Here is a 24814-nt window from a genome sequence, read left to right on the forward strand (position 1 = left end):
TTGAAGCTATACACAGCATATCCAAAGTTCAAAAACGGATATATATATATGTGGAACAGCAAAACCATTTAAGATTTAACTTTAAATAACCATTTTACCCATTTGTATGACATTACGTTGAAATATTTCCTGTTGTTAGCCTAACTGGTGTAACAGAGCTGATCAGCTGTAAAGGGTTAAACTCAGTCATGACATGAAACCCGATACAGTTCCTGATGGATGGCGGCTGAGACCTTTCTGGGACTGTGTTTGGAGCTGAATTCTTTCAGGTGGGTTTTATGTCGTCATAATATTTGGCACGGGTTATGAAGGTGAAGCAGATGCACTTTTTCTGTCCCGCACTCGGCGCACTGCGTCTTGGCGACAGCGGCGAAGTTACGCATTTCCAAATAGCCGAAGTTTAAGGATTTTCACTCTGACGACCAGCAAACAAACGTGTAAGTACTAAGTGTTTTTAAAACTCTTTGTTTATTAGACAAACGCGGGGACACTTTGTGTTAGGTTTCCTGCTTCTGTCTTACCTGTGGAGCCAGGTGAACCGACATGCCACCTGTATGAAGCGCCACAGGCGAGCAGCTGCGTGTAGGGTTCACTGTAAAGTGTTGTTGTGGTAATTCCACCTTAAGTTGTGTAGTGGGACATGGAGACCTATTGGCTGTCATGTGTGAGGACTTTGGACACTCATGTTGTAACTCTTTCACTATATAATGTCTGGCAGTAACTTAATCCACTAAATTAGCCTCTCATTCCTTTCTCCCTCTCTCAGTATGGTGGATTACAATGTTTCCGATTTACCAGACGCCCTAATCTCAAAGAACGGTTTTAAAATGGAGGAGCTGGCTCTAATGGCCTTGCTGGAATGTCCTCTGTGTCTGGAGCAGCTGGATGTATCAGCCAAGGTCCTACCCTGCCAGCACACTTTCTGTATGCCCTGCCTGCAGAGGCATGAGGCTGCCCACTCCCAGCTGTTCTGCCCAGAGTGCAGCGCTCCTGTTCCAGCCAGGACGGCAGAGGCGCTTCCTACAAACCTCCTGCTGGTGCGGCTCCTGGAGGGGCTGCAGGGTTCAAGTAGCAGATACACGCAGAAATATGCAGTGCCCGTGTCTAGGGGCAGCTCCACAGGCTTTGAAGATAAGCAGCAACAGGAGAGTCAAAACAGAGGGTTGGGCCAAGGGCTCGATGAGGTGAGTGAGGCCCCAGCACAGTCATCTGCATTTTTGGGAGAAGCAGTGTGGCCTAAAATAAATCTAACTCCACTGTAGAGGACAGAAAACTATAAATGCACTGAGAAGTATAATTATTGTTAAAAATTTTGCAGCTACACTACACTATACAACCTAAGAGTTTTGACACACCAATAAAATAGTGTTTGTCCACTTAGTTTACAACACAAATATACACCTTTTTTTTAACTAACTTTTTTCTCAGGCTTTGAATGACTGCTAGTCTTTCTCCTTACGTCATGTATTATAAACTTTGGGGGATTTTAATATGATGACCTATCACTCCTGGATGTAGATAAAAATGTGTAAGGATACAGTTTTTTACTTTTATTTGACAAAGCTTATATTAGAAAATAATAGTAGAATTATCAAGCGATAGAAAATTAGTAGCATTTTATACCAATAATCAATGATATATGTTGAGAGGAACAGGAGGGGAGAATCATGCCAGATGACAACTTTGAATACCTACTATACAGGTGTTTATAGGTTAAAATAGAAATATCAAAGATACATTTAAAGCATGGCTGTAAGGTCTGATCCAAGGGGTTTTTGCAAAGGTATTGTTGTAACTGTTTAGGAATTACAGCCATTTTTGTACACAGTCCCCCATTTTCAGAGGCTCAACAGCAAACTAACATAATTTTATATATAAGGATTGTTTTTTTATACTTGGATGAAAATCATTTGCAGTCAGTGACTGCCTGAAGTCTTAAATCCCATGGACATCACCAAATGCTGTTTTTCCTCCCTTGAGGTGCTCTGGTAGGCCTTTACTGCAGTTTGTGGGTCTTTCTGAGTTCAGTTCGGTAACTGAAAAGCTGCTCTATTGGGTTGAGATCAGGTGACTGACTTGGCTGTAGAAGAATATGCCATTTTTCAGCCTTGAGAAACTCTTGGGTTGGTTTTGCAGTTTGCTTTGGCTCATTATCCATTTGCACTGTGAAGTGTGATCAGTTTTGCAGCATTTGGCTGAATCTGAGCAGAGAGTATGGCCCTGTGCACTTTGTAATTCATCCTGCTCCTTCTATCAGCAGTCACAGCATCAATAAACACCACTGACCCAGTTTCACTGACAGCCATTCATGCCCATGCCATAATACTGACTCCACCATGTTTGAGAGATAATGTGGTGTGCATCAGATAATGAGACTACAGAGAAATAGTTTTTGCTGCCTCTCTAATAATGTTATATTGTTTGTGTGTGTGTGTGTGGGGGGGGGGGGGGGGGGGGGGGCAACCTAATGATGGCCTCTTTCACTTGCTTCAACATCTCTTTGGATTTAATATTGAGTTTTTTTTAATATTGACTCCAGAGTTTGCCATGAAGTAATAAAGAAACAGGTCTCACCTGGTCATGAAATGATTTATCAGTCAATTGTCCAATTCAAATGAGCCTCTGAAAGTGGGGGATTGTGTATAAAAATGGATGTAATTCCTAAACAGTTAATGCAATGCTTTTGTAAAACCCCTTAAATTAAAGCTGGAAGTCTGCACTTCAGTCATGTATTGATTGTTTGATTTAAAATCCTCTGTGGTGGTGTACAGAGGCAAGATGAGAAAAATTGTGTCATTTTCCCACTACTTATGGATCCATTTGTACCTCCAGCTTTGACTCACCGGTGGTGATACAGTGCTTGAGGTGCCACCAGAAAAGAATCGGGTAGCTGTCCTGTTTGTGTGCAAAATGTCAAAAAAATTTTAGCATACAGATTGAATGATGGCCATAAGCAAAAGAAGATGATGAAGAGGAAAATGTAAAGACTGCTTTACTGCTCAGACCCCAGTGACGTAACAGAGGAATATTTTGATGTATTTAAAAAAAATTGGTAGCGTTATATATGTCTGTGCACCACATTTGACACTGTCATCTAATTTAAGCCTCCACTAACATGAAGATCATAAAGGTACCATACAGTCAGTAATAAACGGTGAGACCTGCGTTCTCATACACGCTCTGTAAACAAGTCATTCTGAGAGTTCAAAAGCCTACTTGAAACCTGGTTTAAGTTCAGCCACAGTTCAGAAAGTTGAGCCCACTTTATTAAACCGAGTAAACCGATCATTTTTGGCTGCTTCCACGTGCTGCCGTGGATACAATTGTCATGAAACGCTGTGTGGCGGGCAGGAAGGAGGACCCCAATGCAGGATATGCCAGACAGAGGTAAAATGTCAAACACGGCTTTATTGGCTGGCAGAGCAAACACGAGGCAGGGCTGGACAGGACCAGAGGCACAGAATGCAGAACGAAAATAAAACTCAACTCGAATCTCCAGAAAAACGGGGTAATCAAACAGAAAGCACACAGCGAGGGAAACATTAGTCAAAGACAAAAACACAGGAAAACACAGGACTTAAATACACAGGAGGAGAATGAGGGGAGTGGGAACAGCTGGGAACACAGGTGACACAATAACGCTGACGAGACAAGGGGAAGCAAAACTGAACACAGACAGGGACCAGACGACTATCAAAATAAAACAGGAAGACAGAAGGGGGAACAAAGATGCAGACTTGACACCAGGAAAACATAAGGAACTAGAAGGCAAAACATAACTAAACCCCCGCAATCAAAACCCAAAACAGAGCTATACAAAAGGAACATAACACTGGGCCACCGACCCAGGACCATGACAACAATATGGGTTAGTCTGATTAACTGAAAGCTGAGCCTAAGATGACTGGGCCTAAAGTGGATGCAAACAGTGAATTAGGCACTTTATTTATAGACTGATACAAAATCCCGAAACCATCTATTCAAATTACAATATAATATATTCCACTGGTAATAATCAGTAAAACTCGGGGTGTAGCATTATTTACTGCTACATACGCTGACACTTGTGATATTGTTACTTTCAGTATGACGGTCTTTCTGCATCTGTGCTACTTTCAAAAAGTCCAAACTTGAGTCTAAACTTGTTGATATAATCTTCAAAGAAAAAAGAAAAAAAAAAGCCAGTGTCATCAAACTTATCTGCCTATCTGTGATGGCGCATTAGTGCTGGTTCAGCACAAAATCTTTTAAGAAATGTTTTGTCATCCCGCAATCTAACTCCTATGAAAAGATGCAGTGAAAACTAAACCCCAGAGTGTTGGTGAAGCAGATAAAAGAAACTGGTTGTCACCTATTCTTAAAATGTGTCAGGCTTGGGGATTTTTACAGATGTTTTTGTGTTATGTTCACCACCAAAAAGTACCGGATCCCTGGATAATCATCTTTAAATGAAAATACAGAATGCAGAGGCTTAAAACCCTGAAATCTGTAAAAAAACATATTATGTTATATAAATTTACCAGAGTTTAATTAAACAACAGCTGATATTTGACTTTCTTCTGCACTTCAGGCTTCTCACAAGGCATCAATGTATAGCTACAGAGGTGATCTGTCAGGAGAGCCAGTCCTCTCGGCTGGTAACGCTATCACACCAAAACACCAAGCGGATGACGACTGGCACGACGGCGACAGTAGCAGTGCGTCTGTCAGTGCGCTGCAGGCCGTCAGCCAGACACCTCAGCTGCAGCCCCTCCAGCAGCTCCAAGCACCAGCTCTCTGCAGAGCACTGTGTGACTTTAACCCAGAAGAAATGAATCTGGAAGACAGTAAATATTTTCTCAGCTTCCTCGAGGTATGCCACTCAAAGTACTGAGTTAGAACATAACAGGGGAAGGTAGTGTTCATTGGGTCATTGTGTCTGCACAATTTCAAACCTTTTAAATGCCATTGGGGTTTACTTAACTGCCTCTCCACTGTAAAAACTAAAAAAAGTATAGTAGATTTGTCTACAAAAAATATGTGCAATCTCAGCTATAAGCCTCAGCTTCAGCCGGTCTGTTGTTATGACACATGCATTACAGTTTACAGATCACTGTAGGTCTACAAAGATAATTGATCATTAGTAGATGTGAGCACCTCTATTAAAGCATAGGCTTTGGCAGTTTATTTGTCTTGTGTATCCAGTTGTACATTAACACAATGCCACAAACGTCCGAGGAGTGGACGTTGCAGCAAATTCACCTAAAGGTAAACTGTGCAGTGCTCAGAGAAGCTGCAAAAGAGCTTCATCTCAGACGCTACAGGCCTCGATTAGCACATTACATGTTAAAGTTCTTGATGGTTCAGTTAGAAAAAGACTGAACAAATACGGCTTGTTTGGTAGGTTTGCCAGAAGAACATGGTGACATAGTTCAGGTTTGCAAAGTTGCATCTGAACAAACCACAAATCCTCTGGAACAATGTCCTTTGGACACATGAGACCACTGTGGAGATGTTTGGCCATAAGGCACAGCACCGTGTTTGAAAACCAAACACAGCATATCAGCACGAACACCTCATACCAGCTGCCAAGCGTGACAGTGGAGGGCTAATGTAGGGCCATCTGTCCAACAGCTAAAGCTTGGCTGAAACTGGGACAGTGATCCTAACCACAGCAGCAAATCAGCAACAGAACAGCTGTAACAGAATCAAGGTGTTGCAATGGCCCAGTCAAACCCCAGACCTCAACCTGGTTGAAATGCAATAGTGTAACCTTAAGAGAGCTGTGTGAAAATGAATGCCTGCAAACCTCAACTGAACTGAAGTAACGCTATAAAGAAGAGTGGGCCAACACCGATGAGAGACTGATTCCTATTACTTTGTTATTGTGATCATTATTGCTGTTAAAGCTGGTTCTACAAAGCTGCATAAATCACGGCCTGTACTCTACTTAGTTTTTTACAGGGCTGCATGGAAAAATATAAATTTTCATGTAGCTGCATAGTTTTCCTGTCCTCTGTAGTAATGCTGGTATCATAACAACAGTGGATTTTATTGGAAAGCTGGATTATTAATGTCTTCTCAGTAATTTTAAACATTTTGTGAGGTCTTGCGGTGGGCTTAATTGGACCTTTTGGCAGGCTGGCTCTGGCAGCATGGCCCATGGGTTTGACAGTGTTGGCATAGGTGGAGCAACTCTTCGAAAACGAATACTTTTTTAAAAAAAATGAATAAAATAGCTTAAATCAATAGCAAAACCCAGCATTTCACCTTCATAAGCGTGTGTGTAAAATTGATTTACTATATTTTCAGACGTCAGAATTGCTGATGCGCTTTTTGCCGATCAATCAACTCAATGTTGCAGTCTCAGAAACTTCTTTGGATAATTTCATAGTAAATTCTTGCTTTTTAGCTGCTGGTTCAACTAGTTGCTTTGGACTGTGGTCCCTTTTAAATGTTTTTTTTTTCACTGAACAATATATGGATTTCAGAAAAGCAGAACAGACAGAGCTGTCGGTCCAGTGTCTGTTATGATGTCAGAAGAGCTAAATTAGTGTATTTGTGTCCCTGCTGCCACACTGGGGAAACAGCAGGCTTGAATGCACACTTAACCCCTTGAATATAATCCTGCTTTCTCTCATATTAGCCCTGAATTTGTAGTAGTCCATGAATATATACTGCACAGGAAGTCCTCAGCAATACTGCTACATAATGGTCGCTGCTTTTGTCCTTTTCACTGTTTTCAGAGACTGAGAATTGAGACTTGTGGAAACGAAGGCTCAGACCTCTGTTGCAGTGGTTTGTTACTTACCCTGAAGGGTTTCTGAGGCAGTTATATAAGAGCCTCAGTACTTTTGTGCTCTCCATTAAAGTACCCTCCAGCATGCCTTTTTTTTCTTAAAGCAGGTGGTCAAGTGTGTTTTTTGGGTTTTTTTAAAGGCTGTCCACAGAAAAGGACTGGGCCTGCAGACACAAAAGGAGCTGATGTCACATGTTACTGGAGAAACACAGGGCTCAGAGTTTCCAGGCTGAGTGCTCAGTCTCCAGGGCAAGCGCACTGTGTTTGTTCCATCTGTTTTATGTGTATCTGTTATTTATTTTCTGTTTTATAGGGCGACGTCCTCACTGTCATCAGGCGGGTGGATGAAAACTGGATTGAAGCCAAGCTTGGGGAGAAAGTCGGATTCTGTCCTGAGCAGTTTACAAAGGTGAGTCCTTCCTTTTCTTCCCTGAATGTGGGTTGTGACCTTTTCAGCGTGATCGAGTTCGACACCTGCCGTTTGGCACTTTTCTCCGTTAGTGTAATCAGTTGAACTGTAGATGTCGTCGTTGGATGTCATTAATTCCAGGTCACTGCCAGGACGCTAACTTGCTTTTCATTCAAATCTTTGATTCATCAGTAAATGTCACTCCTGTGCTGCAAAGTGCTGAGGCAGAAAGCCAATCTGTGAAGCCCTGCTGTGTCTGCAGCTGCTTATTAGTGTGTGACTGTGTGGCTTACTCAGGTTTGCACGGCTTGCTTAGCTGGCTGACTGTCATTTGTTTTCCTCTGCACTTTCTGCCTCCAAGAATTAACTTCACCCATGCTGTGAGAAACTGTGTTTGTTCATTCACTCGCAGGGGTCAATGTCTCATTCATTTCCTGTTTACTTTCCTAACTTGTCATCTGCTTTGCTGTGATTTCCTCCCTAATATATCGCCTCTTTTTATTAGTCCTCTCTTTGCTAATTTTATCTCCTTCTCACTCGTGTCTTCTCCTAAAGCCCTGCTTTACCGAGGCTCTTTATCATTCTTCTTCCACTTTCCTGCTCTCCTCTCCTTTTTGAGCCAGCCTCTTCCCGTGTCGTGCAGCCAGGCGTGAAGACACAGTAATGCTTTCTCTGCTTGGGTGGCATAACAGCACATCACTGTGGGGAGTGAAAGCATTAACCCTGCCAATGCCTGCCCGCCTGTCTGTCTGTCTGCGCAGCTCCTTTCTCAGCACAAGTCAACCTTTCCTAGCTTATTGGCTGGTACTTATCATGCTCTCTGCCTGCCTGTCCAACAAGTTGTAGGGGTGAGTCTAGTTGTGATAAGTGGGTGTATTTAGACAAATGTTTCACTGATCAGCAGGAGCAGAGGTTGGCAGGCGCAGGTAGGAGTTGGAGAGGAATCTTTTTTTGACTGAGGATTTTGCTCTGTCTTACAATTCATCCCGCTTTTTACTGTGGTTTCTTTTTATGCATTCATCCTATTCCAGCCAAACCCTGTGGCTGCCAAACTGCTGAAGGGAAAGAGTCGGAGGGGGGGTGATTCAGCAGAATTTCACCATCAGACTGTGAGCGGGGGCAAAGACAAGGCCACTGACGCATCCAATAGGACTGCCCATTACGGAGTCCCTCAAGCCCCAGCTAAGACACCCATCATCAATGCATTGCCCCTCTCCAACCAGCGGAAACAGCCAGCAGCCAGAGGAAGCAACTTTTATCAGACGAGAGACAACGTCAACACCTTCAACAGCTTCAACCGTCAGGGTCAGACACAGCACCTCTTTGTGCCCTCTGCCACCCAGGGCCACACTCATTCTTCCAGAGTGAACTCTCAGCGAAGACACCACTCTGACTCGCAGAGACACCTGTTAAAAGTGAGTCACATGCCTCTTTATGCATGCTATTTTTATTTTTCCAGCTCTTTTGTAATCTTTGTGTCAAACTGGGTTTGGCTTTGTGTTGCTTGCAGTGATTTGCTCTAATAGAAAACATGTGGTTGGCAAAGGGTGCAGCGGTTTTCTGTGAGATAATAGAGGTGTTTATTTGAGTCACTGAGGGATTGAGTTGCCCCCCCCCCGGTAAAGGGAGGAAACCATGACAATCAGCTGAAGGAATGAGCGAGAAAGCGAGATCGCCCTTATGATTAAGTGGCTCTTATTAAGACAACACACATGTGGAAAAGAGTAGAAACAAAAGAAGTGAGGACTGGAGGTGAGTGGACCGTAACTTTGAAAGGTCTTTAATCATGAGTCCTGGGACATAAGCCAGGATTTCCCTTCAGGGATGAATTATAGTTCCACAGGGTGTGTGTGTGTCCTTTTTCTCCCTTCATCTCAGGGACATATGGTTCATGAGGTTGTGCAAGTTTGTATTCTCTCAGGGAAAACAGCACGTCAGGAGAGAAAAGAGGAAATCTCTTTTGACTCAAGCATTTGATAGAATTGTTGAAGTGACACATCAAGTTCTTTTTTTTTTAAAAAAAACTCTGCAAGAGCACAGAAGAAAACGGGCCAATTTTACTGTCGAAATTAATTATTACCTCAGCAGTAAAAGTCATTAACAGTGTTGAAACTGAAGGTTTTTGTTGTTTCATTGTTTGCTGAACTCTCTGGGCCCTCTGGATTACAAAAAAAATTGTTATGTTTTGGGAATGTTAGTGTTTCTATCAGGTTCATAGTTTTTGCATTACTGACATGATATCTCCTGCATACTTTGGAAAGAATGTGCTATAATATCAGGATGAGTCATGGTTTGGTAAAAATGTCCATGTGCCGCTTTTATTATTATCTTTAAGCAGACAAGGGGAAAAGTTCATTTCTGAGGAAACTTACAGTAAAGCCTACTCTGGAAATGACCAAAGGGGATTTATGCAGCTCCTATAAATCATCAACGAATTTATGTAAATAACTGGACATAGTGCTGTTATTTCACATGAGAAACAATGGCAGTGTGGCACCGAGTCATAGGGCCTGAGTACAGCATCGACATGAAAGTCTCTGGAAGGGCTTAATAAAGTAACGTGCCGCCAAGTTCCCTGCCCTTCAGGATTATGATTTCCTTCAATTCCATTCAAATTTCTCAGCTCTGCCCTGCAATTATACATGTCAGCGCACAAAAACGCTCAACCTCATACAGGTTGGAGAGAAACAGGAGAGGAAGGGAGGTGGAGGAGAGTGATAAGAAAGGAGGAAATGGGGCAATAAGGCAGGAAGAGCGGCGAAGGAGGAGATGGTGTGAAGTGAGGGAGAGAAACACAAAACATTTTTCAGGCTGCAAAAAGGCAAAAAACACATGAAGTGGGAAGAAGGAGGAGGAAAAATGAGAAATAGATGTGGCGAGTGGGAGGCTCAGAGAGTCCCTCAGTGTGTCTGCTTATCGCTCTCATGCTGATGATGATGAGTCACTGGTGAAGTTGCTTACATAACCGACCCCTCTCTCTCTCCCCTTCCTTCAAACTCCTTCCTCTTCACTAAGCAGGTAACACTCCCTTTCACATCAGTGGGCCTGTAATGGCAGACAAGCCACAACCCCCCCCCCCCCCCCCCCCCCCTTTTTTTTTTTTTTTCTTTTTTAAGGGAGTGGAGGGCCATGTCCCTAAAGCTGAGGCTGAGCTCCCCGGTGACCAAGCCAGCATGTTGTGCTATTCTTGGTGTTGCTTCTCTTACCTCTGGCTCGCCTGTTTGACTGAGAGCTGCAGCTTCCCTCCCACTGTGGATGAAATAATGCATATTAGTGTGAATATCAGCACAGTTATGTAAGAGCAAAATTTAGGATTAAGAAAAAAAACAGGAACAAGTTCACTCCCATATCACACTTCACCAAACTATCTGACATCATTCTTATTGTTATCAGTGGTGATTGAAGCCTGCAAACGGACTGCATAGAAGCGTGGAAATAATTAGACTGAGTTATTTATGTAGCAGCTTTCAAGTGCAGAATGTGAAAAAGGGCTTCGCCAACATGAAACATAGACTCAAGAGTAAAAACAAGATAAATGCCAGACTGTTCTCTTCAGACCTCAAGCTTAACAGGAGACAGATAAAAGCTTAGGTAAGAAGACCTTTGAGGCTTCGTGCTGGTGTAGGACTGCAGTAGGTCTGTGATTTAGTTCAGTGTTAGACCGTGTGGAGCTCCAACGGGGTTCTTGGGAAACCCGAATTGAATTCAGATTTTGATTAGTGACGCATGAGGGATTGTAGGTGACCTGGTCAAAAACTTAGCATTTTAAGCAGACTAGGTTTGTTAAGTTGATGCAAGAAGGAGGTAATTACTATAGTTTTGATGGAGTTAAATAAAAGTATGAATTAAGCTTTTCTTCTGCTTTCATTACCAGAAAATGTTTGGATTACAGATCAAAACTAAGAGCCATTTTCACATTTTCTTAGCTTTTACAGACCAAAGGATTAATTGGTTAATAAAAAGGCAGATTAGTCAATAATATAAATAATCCATACCCTCTAACTGTTGCTGTTTAAAATTCAGCTCATGTGTCTCTCTGCACAGCTAATTTGTGCCGCCTGATTGCAGTTTTCATTAAACACATTCACGGCTCACACATCTTTAAGCCTGTGTGGCCATTACTCCCCTCTTTGTTTGGCAGCATCTGTTAGAATGGAGAAATAACCTTAAAAAGTGAAATAAAATCCTGAACATGTGAAGTGGATGAAAGCTAGTGAGGAAAAAAAAAAGAGAGAAAAGGCTGCAATCAAGGTTATTGTTTCTTTTCACCTGCCTGGAATAGACTGAAGCCTGAATGAAAAGTTTTATATGGAAAGTCTGTTTAACCTTTCCGTAACAATGAGCATGCAATGTAACATATCCATGTTATCTTCTCTGACCTCATTAACCTTTATTTTGTCAGAAAAAAATCAACTTGAATAGTACGACTGTAAGAAATAAAATCCTAATATTGAAATTACACAGAAACCTTAACGTCACACATCTGAGCCAGCAAGTGCTTAGATTAGGGGAAAGCATTGTGCTTTCTGTCTTGCTCCAGGGGTTGGGGGGGGGGGGGGGGGGGGGGGGGGGTGCAGTGAGTGGAGAACAACCTCAGAAAACTGCAGCTGCAAGTGATCCCGCGAGGTAATTCCTGATGATGTCGGCGTGATGCCACAGTGACTCCAGATCAAGCTGGATGGAAGTCAGACATGTCATGTGCTGTTCGGTGGCTTTTGATTCTGTGCAGGCCTAGCATCTTTTTAACACAGTTAATGGGTAGCATCATATAAGTGTAGTGTTACCCGGCCTCAGCCTGACTAGAAGTATAGCTGTTGTTTTCTCCTTCAAATAGTCATTTGTCTTAATTAGCAGATAAAGGCTGTAGTTCAAAATGTTCAAATTCTGGAAAATTGTGAAATGGGGAAAAAAAAAAAAAAAAAAAGCTTTAAAAAGGGTCATATTCAAGAAAAAAACTGAGCTGATGTAAACTTTTATTTTGAAAAGAAGCATGAGGAGGTCAAATTTTATTATGATGAGCAATAGAGCTTCTCCATTGATGTTTCAAAAAATTCTTATATAACAAATTTTAAACCTTGAACCAACCCATCCAGCTACATGGTGAATGTGACCAAAAGTACAAAACTGTAACATGATTACTTTTAACAGAGAAAGAAGCACTCATCCTGTTGTGGTAAATGGACTCGTACTTGTAATAATAATGTTAATAATAATCATAATTAACAGTGTTTTTCTACTTTATTTGAGCTCTGAAAGTGCACTCTTACTACAAGTTCCTGACTGAAATTACCGCTCTGGTTTCACACTCACTCCGTGACCTAGCCTTCACATTTCCATAGTAACAGTGACCTCCACCAATCAGAGGTGACGTTGCCGTTTCACTTTAAGGTTGAGGGTAGAGTAGTTCTTTTCCACGACCTTGCAAATAAAATGTGTTTTTGCTAAAACAAGGCCAGTATCATACAGACTGTGGTCTCTACAGCGCACATGTCATTGTTTCACAAAGTCGTTGCTCATAGGAAGTTTACTTGGCTTATAATCAAAATCCCTATGGAGAATATAAATGGGAATTTTACTTCTGTAACCCCACTGCTGAGCTCTATTTAAATTTTTTTATTACTTTACAATTACGTAACTGTAGTTTTGCAATATTTAGATTTAGTCATTACATCATTTCACGAGTGCTTATTAATTTATTTAATTTGGGCCTCCATACAAAACTGTCTTACTTTATGTGAGGCCAAAGGATGCTGGCAGCAAGACACACGAAGCTGCACATTAATATTCTGTTAATACGTTTATTTTTGGTAGCAGGATTCAGAGTGCAGGAGCATGAAAACCTTTTACACTAAATACGACTTTATTTGCTGCCTGACTAATAGCAGAGATAGGCTCTCTGTGTAAATATCCTTTAGCCACTGCAACTACTGGGTCAGTGCACCTGGCCACAGTGTGACTGCAGCATAACAGAAGCCGGCTCTTTGAAACAAAAAAGAAAAAAAAACTAAGAATAGAAACAGGACACAGAGTCATGAAAAGAACTAAATAATTTAAGACATTAAGATAAGTTGCTCTTTTCTTTGTTGCATCACAAAGCATTTTACAAAGTTGGCAACACTTTGTGTCTTTTTCTGGCCAAATATAGTGAATAATTGGACTAAAAAAAAAGATGTGTACTGCTTCCTCCCATATTAACAAGTTCTTGCTTTTGGTGTAAAGACCATGTGAACGCTATAGAAGATGTGCACAAAAAGACATGACAGTGATGCTCATCTGTGGGCTCTCACATATGATGGAAGTCTGTTGTGTCAGTACATGCAACCTGACTTTCTTCCTTTTTTATTTCTGCCTCACAGCGCTGCCTTTGAAAACTGAGACTGCAGTTACAGAGCTGGATGCATCTGTCAGCTGCATCTGTCTTTATGCTGTTGAGTTAGAGTGCAAATGCAGTGCAGAGTGCTGGAGAGCTGCACACACTATATAGCGGGAACCCCAGGACCAAAGGCTAGTGTTAAAGTGTATAGCAGGAGTTTGGTAGTGAAGCTGTAAATATCAGCAAACATCAGCAGAGAAAATGGGCTCAGCAAAGTTATTTCTGCCTCTTTGTTATAAGTAAGAAAGCATAATGTGTTTGATTAAAGAAAAAAAAAAAAAAAGCTCATAGGCCGCACTTCAGAAAGGCCACTTAACTGTTATCAGTTGGGAAACATACCTTAGTAAAGTCAGGTTTGACTCACATCCTGCTGACTTCAACACTGTTAAATATCCTTTGCCCTCAACTTTAAGTAGAGAAGCTTTGATCTATAAAGATACACTGCAAAGGAAATCTATTTATATACTGTTCAACGTATGACTAAAAATTTCAGAAGAAAATCGAATGAATCATTCGTTTTGTGCAGACGGGTGACAAATTAAAAGCAAAACCCATAGAAATGAGGAGAAATGTAAAGAAGACTGTAGCTGCTTCCATAAGAGACGCAGAGTTTCAGTAAAGGGTTTAATGAGAATGATGAAAGCAGAATAAAGATTACCTGTGAAATATTTTGGATCAACAGCACTATCCGCCACCTTCATCAAACCACCAAAGAGCTTAAAGTGGGAGTATGCAGCATTATGATAAGCAGTGGCAGTTGCAATCTCTGTAGTTGCAGGTGGTTTATTGCAGTGTTGAAATGCAGTGAATTCTAGGATTGCACAATTGTGAAATTGTGGGCACATACCAAAGTCATGAATAATTTAGCTTTTAATCACACTCTCTTTCAACATTTAGCACAAATTTATTCAAACATCGCCCCAGATATTGCTAAATGTCAACTTATTTTCCAGTGTTCTGGTGTCCATTAACAATGCCAGCATATTGGTGCTAAAGAAATTAAAAAAAAATAATCAGCTGCTGATGCAGATGCTGGTCTTTCAAGGAGGGGAAGCTCAATTTCGGCCTACATCATAAAATGTGTCGGTTTATTTATACAGCAGCACCCGCTGGACAGAAACTGCGATAGAAGTCAGAAAGAGTGATAGAAGTCAGTCTCCAAACACAAGCAGCTACAAAAAACCCCCACCAGAAATAGAAGCTTGATTTGTCTCTAGTTGTTTTTAACAAAGAAAATGCTGCTAACAGGATGAGGAAAGTCTCCGGTTCAACTCAGAACAGAATGAATATTTAAAAATGCTCCCACGGATGTTTACACCAAAAGATCACTGATTCGCTCATTTCGCTGTCAATCAAAAAGGGATTCAGCCTCAGACAGATCATCCAATCATCATGCAGAAGCTGAGCGTCCGGGCCAGCCGAGGCCAGCCCACTGCCCCATAGACCCCCAGAGACGCTGAGCGTCCGATGGGCGGGACAAAGCCCAGCATTTATCCAATGACTCATCTCGTTTCACTGCTTTCTTTGCTTCGCTATTGAACTCTGTAGACGCTCAGCGTCCACACTGTTTAAAGCGCTGAGAAGCTGCGGGAATGAGTGAGAGGAAAGCCGCGTCGTTACCAGTGATAAGAAGCTGATTCTGAACAAAAGTTGAGCGCGTTGTAGCGCATATTTAGTCAATGACATGTACACACAACAGTATATGTTTGATCACTTGTTTTTTGACATTTTAGGGGAAGCTGAGCTTCCCTTGCAGTCTTAGAGCAATCGCCTCTGGGGCAAACATATACCATGAGTATATTCTTTCAATCCCCCTTTTGACCTCAGACATTTCTGAGGTCAACTTCACCAGCCTGACCTGGAGTGGTCAGCCAGGACTGCATTGATGTTAAGAGCCAGAAGAGGATTTTTGTGAAAACTAATCTTATACTATTGTGATTTGTAAATTTAGCAACAAATTTTAGACAGTGTTTAATAATGTCATATTTATAATGTGTTTACCTACTTTCTATACTTCATTATGGCCTAAAAAACAAAAAGAAAACAAGCATTAGTCTTTTGTGTGTCAATATTGTTTAGTGAAGTGGATTAGCATTTAAATTTAGTCAGTCCAAAGTAAATTCTGCATATAAATTGGCCCACATGACAAACAGTAACATGAAACAGTTACTATCTAACAATTTGTCTCAAATTCATTAAAAAATGTGGATTGCATCCCTTTAGGGTCAAATCCAGTTCCAGTCGCCAAAAATTTTACTGCAAACATAAAAGAAATGATCACTGGATCAGTGCACAGGTAATAGTTATATATGCAGCCTTCCTTCAGCCTCCATGGTGTGCCATGCTCATATTCACCAAATCTATGGATGTTCAAACCACAGTAGTCAGCAACTTATCACTGGAGATGCATCCCTACACATCTTTAGACAACAGCTGTTCACATATGGCAGTCATCCTGGTTAGTTTCCTGTGAAAGGCGCATACTGTCTCAGGTATGATCTCAGGTCCCTGTGGAAAAAATCCAGTAAAGAAAGTTCCAAATTTTCCCTGTCAGTTAAACAAAATACCATGAACTGCAGGTCTTGTGGGTCAATAATTAAATTTACACAAACTAAGACAGGACATCAAAGTGCCCACAAATATTCTAAAGATCTATTTATTCAATGGCTTTTAGTTATAAATCTTTTATTTTGTTTATCAGCCTGAGAAAAATGAGCTTACAATTTTAATATACCACTAATTTAATAATTTACTAAGTGGATTCAGTCCATCAAAAGTGAACCTGTTTTAATGCACCTAGAGTTAACTGTCAAATTAAGCAGAAAACTAGTATGAACTTCTGTCTGTCTGTCAGTGAGTGTAAGCTGCTTCTTCATTGCAAGTGTGTGGTTTTTTTTGTTCTTTTTCTTCTCTCTGTCTACAAGGTCAGTGTCAGCTGTCTCATTTTTCATCCAATTGTAAAGTTAACTTTTGCATTTTGATCTCAAACTCATCAGGAAATACAAAATACAAAATTAATGTCCTTAAATTAAAATTTGACACACTTTTTATGTAAGCTAGAGTGGAATAAAAAGAACACAAGAAACCAAAAAACAAAACATAAGATGAATCTCAAAATATAAAAATAATCATTTTAAAGTTCTCTAGTTTTAAACAGCTCTTGGATAACTTTTTCTATATCTGTAAAATTACTGTTCAAATCTGACTCCATTGCATGTGAAAATCTGGGCAAATAAAACATCTTTGAAAGATTGACAATCAAAATCATTTCAAAGGATTATACTGGGCTCAAAATTATATTTATTCTTTATGGGTCTGTACGCAAAAAAAGCATAATTATCGCAGACAAAATATGGCTTTTTAAACCTCAGATTGCCAAATTATGGAAGGGAAAAATGCATAACCTTGACCTAAAACAACATCAGCAGTTGTTAATAGTTTGCCAGTGAAATAGAATGGCTTTAACTATTTTTTTATTTTTCCACCTTGTATAGTTCTATATTTTTAAATCTAAACTCCCTGTAGTGAAGTTTCACCACAAAACAAACAAAAAAAAATGTTATTGACAAACTCTTTAGTCAAAATGTAGATACTTTTAGGGTCAGAGTTCATACAACACCATCGTTGACCTTACATGCAGCTCACTGCAGACTTGTTATCTTTGGTCGTCTGAAATCAGGGCGTGTCCTCCTTAGACCTCATGGGAATTTGTAAGAGAAAACAATAGTTAGTGTTGGAGGAAGCATTAAACAAATTATACTCTTGAAACCACAAAGATCATCGGTCAAGAACTCTAAGGTCACCTGTTTGTGAGATGGTTGGCCTCCTTCTTGAGCGTCATGTGGAACCAGGAGCCCGTTTTTTTTCTTTTTTTAATGTGAGTCTTTAGAGCTTTTTAGTCTGTTCAGGTAACTGATCAGGGTCCAGTCTCCTGCAGCCCCAGTGATGTTGTTCAGGCTCCTGTTGGAATGACAGAGGGATTTTTGTTAGTGACATCATCATGTCTTAAATTGATTTAGTTTTACTTTGAAACTTTTCAGTATAACTTGGCTTCCTTTAGAAACTCTTTCTTAATCAATCTTCTGGAAAAAATGACCTCTAATATTTTGCAAAAAATGCTTGAATTTGGGATTTTCAAGATACTAGTCTATTATACTGGCTTTATTTATTTTTTTTAAAAATCAATTAACTCCTGACTCCTTTTTTTTTTTTTTTTGTGTGATTTTTTTTTGGGGGGGTGTCTTTTGTCCAACTATGGTTGACTTATCTCTCATATGGATCAGAAGCAAAAACTTCCTCCTGAGAATTTTTGACCTTCATACCCTTTATCAACAACCATATCTACCCAAATTAAACCTGAAAACCCCCTGAATAGGTTTTTTCATTGGATTGATCAGTTTTCCACTCGGACTTGTCACCTGCTGTTCGTTTTGCCTATTTTTCTTTGTGCTCTCATTTTATCAACTCTTTTACTTAAACTCTTTTAAACTCTTTTTTTTTTTCATAAACTTTTACACGTGTAAAATGGCTCGAATTACACCTTCCTCCCGTCTTACTACCAGTGACCATTATAATTTGATACAATTCAATATGCAGATATTTAGAAAAGGTCTCTGCTAACCTTTAGATGGAGATCTCCTGGGCACTGATAGAATCTGGAAGTCGGTAGTGTCGCACGGAACATCGAAGCAGCGATTATCGGTGGCCAAATTCACTCCTTATTCCCAAGAAACTCAAAAAACACGAATAAAAACATCTGAAAATCAAAAACATTCCTGTTCGATCACGTCGGGGTCACCAATTAAAGAACTTTTAAAAACTAATCAGCTGCTGCTTAAGCCTTTTAGGTTTCTGCGTGTTTGTTTATCCAACAGGAATGAGACAACACAACAGAATAAGGAGTCCAATTATTAAATTTAATTAGCCATTTGTCACACAGTTTTACAGATTAATCTGGGTCAGAACCGCACACCATTCCTAGTGTGTTACTGGATATGACATGAAGTACTGACATGCTCTTTTTCAGCTCACAGTTTCATATAGTCAAAGCTTATCAATCTTGGTTACATCATTATATAAAACAATATGTGGAAAACAGAGAACTTCAACAGCTGGGTATTCAGAGATGACCTCGGAGTCTTTCCTTTATCGTTTGTGTGGTCTCCATCAGTGGCTCACCGTTCCCCAGTGAGAACACCAAGTTCCTGATGACACTAAACCTTTTAAGCTTCTGTATTTTTAATCAGTTATGTTTATCTTCCAGTCTAAGACAAATTTCTCAGGCAAATAAATGTACATATGGTAAGCGCAAACATATACCATGAGTATATTCCTTCAGTACATTAAATACAAACCAGCAATTTTACCATACACAGCAATGGGCAACTTAGTGTTTCGTGTGTCAGCTCTCTGAAAAGAGAGCAACAGCTTGGGTTTTAATCAGGAGAAAGCTCGACACTTTCTCAGCCCCTGTTGTGCGCTCAGCCTTTGTGATGCAGATCTACTTCATTTTCCACTTAGTGAAAGGTGGCCCAGAAAAAAACGATGGGAGAGCAGACCTGGTTGTATTCAGTTAGCAGCCCAGCCGGCTCTCCCTTTACTGCTTCCATTCGCACTGTTACCTCTTTAGATTTTTAATGTTGGTCCGCTGCTTCAGGGCCTCAAGTGTGGTGAGCTATGTCAACATGTCTTTGTTGATGCACCAAGAGATCATACCCTCCCATCCCAATTACACACTACCAAAAAATCTGGTGTCCGAGGTGGAAAAGTTACATAATATTCCTTAAAATTATCAGAAAGTACAGAGAGAGGGAGCGCCATCATGCAGAACAAAGGAGCGAAATAGAAAAACGTTATTTTCTGACTGAATCATGGCAGTAACCTTCTAAAGCACAAAGAAATAAATGGCACCACACCTCTGCACAGCCCTGCAGGAAGGTGCTCCCTTGGATGGTTTTGTGCGAATGCAACCAAAGCACATGCTTCATCCCATCTGCTGTCCTGCTCTCACATGTGCCGTTATTGGTGGGGGCTTCACACTGAGCACAGCAAAATAAGAAGAAAGGGTTTGGGGTGTCTGCAGATAAATGCATTTCTTTTGGGTCATCCCTCTCAGCAGTTGAGATGGGGGAGGGCTCTTGCATGAGTCCAAACATGTTTTTAATAGGAAAATGCTACACTAAACTATTAAGTTAATTAAACTAAATTATGTTTAGAGAGTCATCCCAGCAAACACACATGGCCCACAGTGAGTGGGGCCCACTGTGGCTAAGCAGAGAGAGGGGCCCGCAGCACATCCACAGTACCATGCACCAGCCCCAGACATGCCCCACATTTCACAGCACAGTGAGGGACCCACTTATGCCTCATGGTACATTACTGTCATCAGTTGGTATGGAGTGCGGACCAGATTGTTGCTCAACATTCACACAAACTATCCCAGAGATTTATGGCCATTCCCAAATCAGGTCAAATCAGGGATCTTTTGCGTGCTAGTCAAACATGTAAACCTCTGCACTATAGAGCCACCGGCCCTCGAAGGAGGGGAAAAAAAAAAAACTCAAATCTACCAAACAATTAGCATATCTTAGATAATGGAGCATGGTCTAAGATCTTTCACTTCTTGACTCCTTCTCCAGTATATCACTAAGATCCGGTTTACCTTCTATTTTCCTGAGGTTTTTAATTAGTCACCTTCTCTCAGCCTCAGATTTCATCAGGAATATGTGGCTGAGAGAAAACATGTTCTATGATTTCATCTTCTCATTCACATTTCCTTGTATTCGGTTTCCTTATTATAAATAGTATGCCAGAAAACATGCTTGTGCAGGCCCACATTAGGTCGGTGTGGGTGAACTGTGGGGGTGTGTGGGCAGGGCAAACTCACACTTATTCCAAGCGGGTCCCAAGTGGTTGTGCCCACAGAGGTGGGACCCCCAAAGGGGTCCATATATAGGTTTTCTATGGGCAAACCCACTATGGGTTGCTCACAGCCCCGCAGTTCACCCACACCTGCATGTTTTTGACCTAAACGTAACAAATGGGGTTCCCACAGAGTTGCAAACCTGGCTGCATACACTTGTTCCTATATTGTGCTTAAACACTGTGCTATGAATTGTCCTTTGCCTCCCATATGATAATTATGAATCCCATTATAGATTGAAAAGAAGATGACCAGCGAGACTCCTCCCACCATCTCTATGGCTCTGGTGAACCCCCAGATGCTCTCTGCCTCTGCAGACGGCAAAAACTCCTCCACACAGCAGCTCTCCATCAGCGTGTGAGTCACTGTTTTTAAACTTAATACTGTCTTAGTGGTATGATAATGAAGCATCACATCTATGAGGTGTGAAAAGAATAGGAAACAAGGCTGAATAATCTTGATATAATTGACAAGAGCTGTGATATAACATGGATGAATCCACTTTGCGACTTCTCAGGTGTGCCGTCCTCTACTCCTACAAACCACGTCGATCAGAGGAGCTGGAGCTGAGGAAAGGGGAGATGGTGGGAGTGTACGGAAAGTTCAAAGAAGGCTGGCTGCGTGGGTTATCGCTAAGAACAGGCAAAGTGGGCATCCTTCCCGGCAACTACGTTACGCCTGTGCTCAGGTGAGAGGGTGTGATCTCTGACTGCAGGAAATGGGAGCTAAATGCTATTTGGGTTCAGATAGTTACATAGTGTGGGCAGGAAGACATGTGATTTTGACTTTTAAAGATTTATGAATCAGAAGTATAAAGCTGTATGACATGGGTGGGTGCTTTTTTTTTTTTTTTTTTTTGCATTTTTGGCCACAGCGGCTTTTTGTTAGCAGACAGGAAATGGGGGGAAGATACAGGGGAAGACACGTGGGCAAACTGGCGACAGGCCGAGACTCGAACCCGCACCGCAATGCGCGGCATACGTATGTGGTCGCCGGCTTCACCACTAAGCCACCAGGGCACCCCAGGGGTGGGTGCTTTTTAAAAAAAATATATCTTCTTCATGTGCAGGCTCTCTTTACATTATACAGTAACCATGGGTAAGTAGACATTCATCTCATACTAATATGTTTTGTTGCCAAACTACAGAACCTCAGCCAGACTGCTGGAGACCAAAGCGCATAATCCGTCCTCACAATACAGCACTTTATCTGGAAAGAAACACACAGCTGCCAAGAACCCTGCTGTGGTCCTTGCTCTTGATAGGGTGAATGGTGATGGAATGATATACCCAACAGGACAGGTCCCATCTGTGCCAAACGGAGCACAGCATGCAATGTCATCCACTGGGACTGGAAAACCTTCCTTCTCTGGGGGATCACAAGGTTGGGAGACTGTAAGGCGTATTTTTCACCCACACAGAGGTGAGTGTTAACCACACTCTTGTGGCTTGATTTAAATTACACACTTTGCCAGATACGTGATGATCTTTTAATTTTTACATTTGTTTCAGGCTCAAATCGTCCATCCAATATGGCCAGTTCACACATTCCCCCCAACTCACAGCACTTTGCACAACATCAGGCATCCGGCTACTCACCTGCTCTGCAGAGAAAGAAGAACAGCAGCTTTGCATCCAACTCTGGCAGACCACCGGGCTGGATGACTGAACCAGCAGCGCCCTCTGCTGCTGCTATCATGAAGGACAGGAACTTTCATTATGACAAACAGCCTGGCACTGCCCCTCAATCAATTCTAGTCAGACCTGACACAAACAAGAATAGCATGGACAAGGTACGGCCATACTTGTGACATATTTTCTGTCATATATATTCTGTTGCGATGATGGATGCTCATATTAAATGTGCTCAAAGTTTTGAGTAACAAGATCAGTGTATGTACAAGTAATCCCTGTGGGCCCAGAGGCTTCAGCTGTCTCTAAAATGCTCAGTTTCACAGTTTTGTCTACTTTTGGATGTATGTGATGCCAAAGAGAGGGGACATGGCCTTAAGGCACACAGTTCTTACTGTGAGCACAGAACTCCACCCCCTTGCTGTTCAGTCTTTCTGTATGTGAGGGGCAGCCAATCAGATGAAAGTTGGGTTTCAGACAGAGGATGAACAGAGGGGCTGCACTAAAGATCAGTATAAATAAATAAGGATTATTTTCATCTGAATTATGAAAAGCTACTCTACTAGAGTCAAAGAATAAATTTATGGGCTTAAAATTTGCTTAACAGAGCCACTTTAAATTATTCACTGGTCTTTTTCATGTGATTTACAGTCTGTGTTTTATTTCCATAGCCTGCAAAGTCAGTGCGGTTTGTCACCAATGAAGACTCCCCTCCTCCAACACGTCGGACGTACTCTTGGTCATCAGGAAATCCAATTCCATCCAACGCCCGACGTGGGCCTTCTCCTTTAGAAGTGTGGGCCCCATCCCTCACACTGGGAAGAGATGGACCAGGGATCATCCTCAAAGACGGAAAAGGTCCTATTCTCAGGAAAGGACTTGAAACAGCCATCTCAGATTTTTACTCTCCACAGAAACCAATGTCCTCACAGCCAGCGCTATCAGCTGTGTCAGCTCAGTTCAGCCCGAGCAGGTATGTCGGATTTATGTGATTGATTATCATATAATCACGTGGTAGACTTGAAAAATCATTACTGATTTGACAGACTGAACAAAAACCTGTGACTCTCATTGTTGTTTTTTTCCAGACACAGAGTGACCACAACACATTTAGCCCAAACAGACTCAGAGCTCAGTCTGCTTCAAGGAGAGCTTGTCCTCGTCCACAGACCGCGACCTGATGGTCGGGTTCTTGTTACTCAGGAGAGCAGCGGGCAGACAGGATTATTCCAGAGCAGTATTCTTCAGTCCCTTGAACGCCTCAGCTGACTATGTATTCCCTCTGTAGGTTGTGTAAATTCCATGTTTTAAAACTGCCAAATGACTTGATTGACCTGGTGATGGGTGTAAAGCTCCAAAGGTTAATACTGCCAAACGACAATCCGGTGGAAGGTGTTTGTTTGTGTCGTGAGTGCACATGAAAACATGGGCAAATTCTCTGGAGATCTCTGTTGCGTCCTTCAGCGTGCGTGCATGTTTGTCCAGCACGTGTACTATTACAAGATTTTGCACAAAAAAAAAAAACACTTAATGACTGTTCCTCATTTTATACCCATGTTACACGCATTTGTGAATGCCTTTGTCGATACCCACGAAGAAAGCAAACTATATTTGTATATATATTTAGAGAAATTATGAGGTGAAACATCCTACGTATGTGGTAATAAAGTATACGTCCATGAACTTAATAGTTTTGTGTCTTCTTTCAGACTTAAAACTAAAACCAACAACAATGCATAACAGCAGTAGCAGCATGTTTAAGCATGCTAAGATATTTTGGTAGTAGCTACATGTACATCTTGTTTTGCAGTCTTAGTCTACAGCTGTCTGCAAGCCTGGATTTTAACTACAACCTGCTTGTGGCACACTAGTTCAATTCAACTTTATTTATGTGGCCTAATAAACAGTCATCCCAGGGCATTTTGTATCAGGAGGTTAAAAACCTTAAAGTAATGAAGAGAGAAACTCAGTGATGCTCTGAGGGCAAAAACTGTAAGCCTGAGGATATTTTAAAAACACCCTTTTAACATTGAGGAATCTCAGCAGAACAAAGCTCTCCTCTTAGGGAGAGGGGAAAGAGCAGAGGCAAGAGCCCTTTCTCATGCCTCAGATTCCTCTCCTTGCTTCTTAGTTGCTTCCTCCCATCAAGGAGAGAGAATTTAAGTCAACAGGCATTTAACAAAGTGAGTCATCCTCCCCTCATTTCGAACATCAAGTATTGCACAGCAACATCATAAATGCTTTAAAGCCCAAGCAAATGTGTCACAGTGTGACAAGATATATCTTTTCTTGATCACACAGAAACTGAAGGGCAAAAAAAAAATAAATTATAATCTTAAATAGCTAAAAGAACATATGAATAAAAAGGATGAGCTGTGTGCCACACCCCTTTTGTAAGTTAAAAGCACTTTTGTAAAGGATAGGCCTTTGCATCCTCAATTGTCACTCCTACTGCAAGCCTCGTCTCTGTCCTCCAGATACATTTCAGGAATTGGGATGTCCTTCAACGTGGTGTACTGAGACTGAGTTCCAGGTCACAGGCATGCTGCACTTTTTAAAGACCACAAGGGGGCGATAGTTGTGGTTGCAACAATGCTTCCAATCCTAGGAAAGTCTATGTGAAAACAGCTCTGGGACTTGACCACTGTAAAGACTAGCTGCTGAGCTTATGGTCTCACTTGCTCATTTTATTTCATACTGA

General features: G+C 41.3%; 1 protein-coding gene across 1 annotated transcript; it reads left to right on the forward strand.

Annotated features, from left to right (window-relative positions):
* The first annotated feature begins 229 nt into the window (after positions 1-229).
* sh3rf2 (SH3 domain containing ring finger 2) lies at positions 230-23796 on the forward strand. Its single transcript, XM_030739457.1, has 11 exons — positions 230-437; positions 767-1184; positions 4571-4852; positions 7092-7187; positions 8219-8602; positions 20718-20839; positions 21000-21170; positions 21630-21904; positions 21994-22274; positions 22785-23086; positions 23202-23796. Exons 2-11 carry the CDS (start codon positions 768-770, stop codon positions 23380-23382), a joined length of 2511 nt encoding a protein of 836 aa, XP_030595317.1. The 5' UTR covers positions 230-437; position 767; the 3' UTR covers positions 23383-23796.
* Positions 23797-24814: the final 1018 nt, after the last annotated feature.

The sequence above is a fragment of the Archocentrus centrarchus genome, chromosome 10 (assembly GCF_007364275.1).
Source record: "Archocentrus centrarchus isolate MPI-CPG fArcCen1 chromosome 10, fArcCen1, whole genome shotgun sequence".
In the NCBI taxonomy this organism is placed as follows: domain Eukaryota; kingdom Metazoa; phylum Chordata; class Actinopteri; order Cichliformes; family Cichlidae; genus Archocentrus; species Archocentrus centrarchus.

Coding starts and splice junctions, on each gene's coding strand:
- sh3rf2 (XM_030739457.1), top strand. CDS start 768: ATGGTGGATTACAATGTTTCCGATTTACCAGACGCCCTAATCTCAAAG. Junction 21,905..21,993: donor TATTTTTCACCCACACAGAG/GTGAGTGTTAAC, acceptor CATTTGTTTCAG/GCTCAAATCGTCCATCCAAT. Junction 23,087..23,201: donor GCTCAGTTCAGCCCGAGCAG/GTATGTCGGATT, acceptor GTTTTTTTCCAG/ACACAGAGTGACCACAACAC.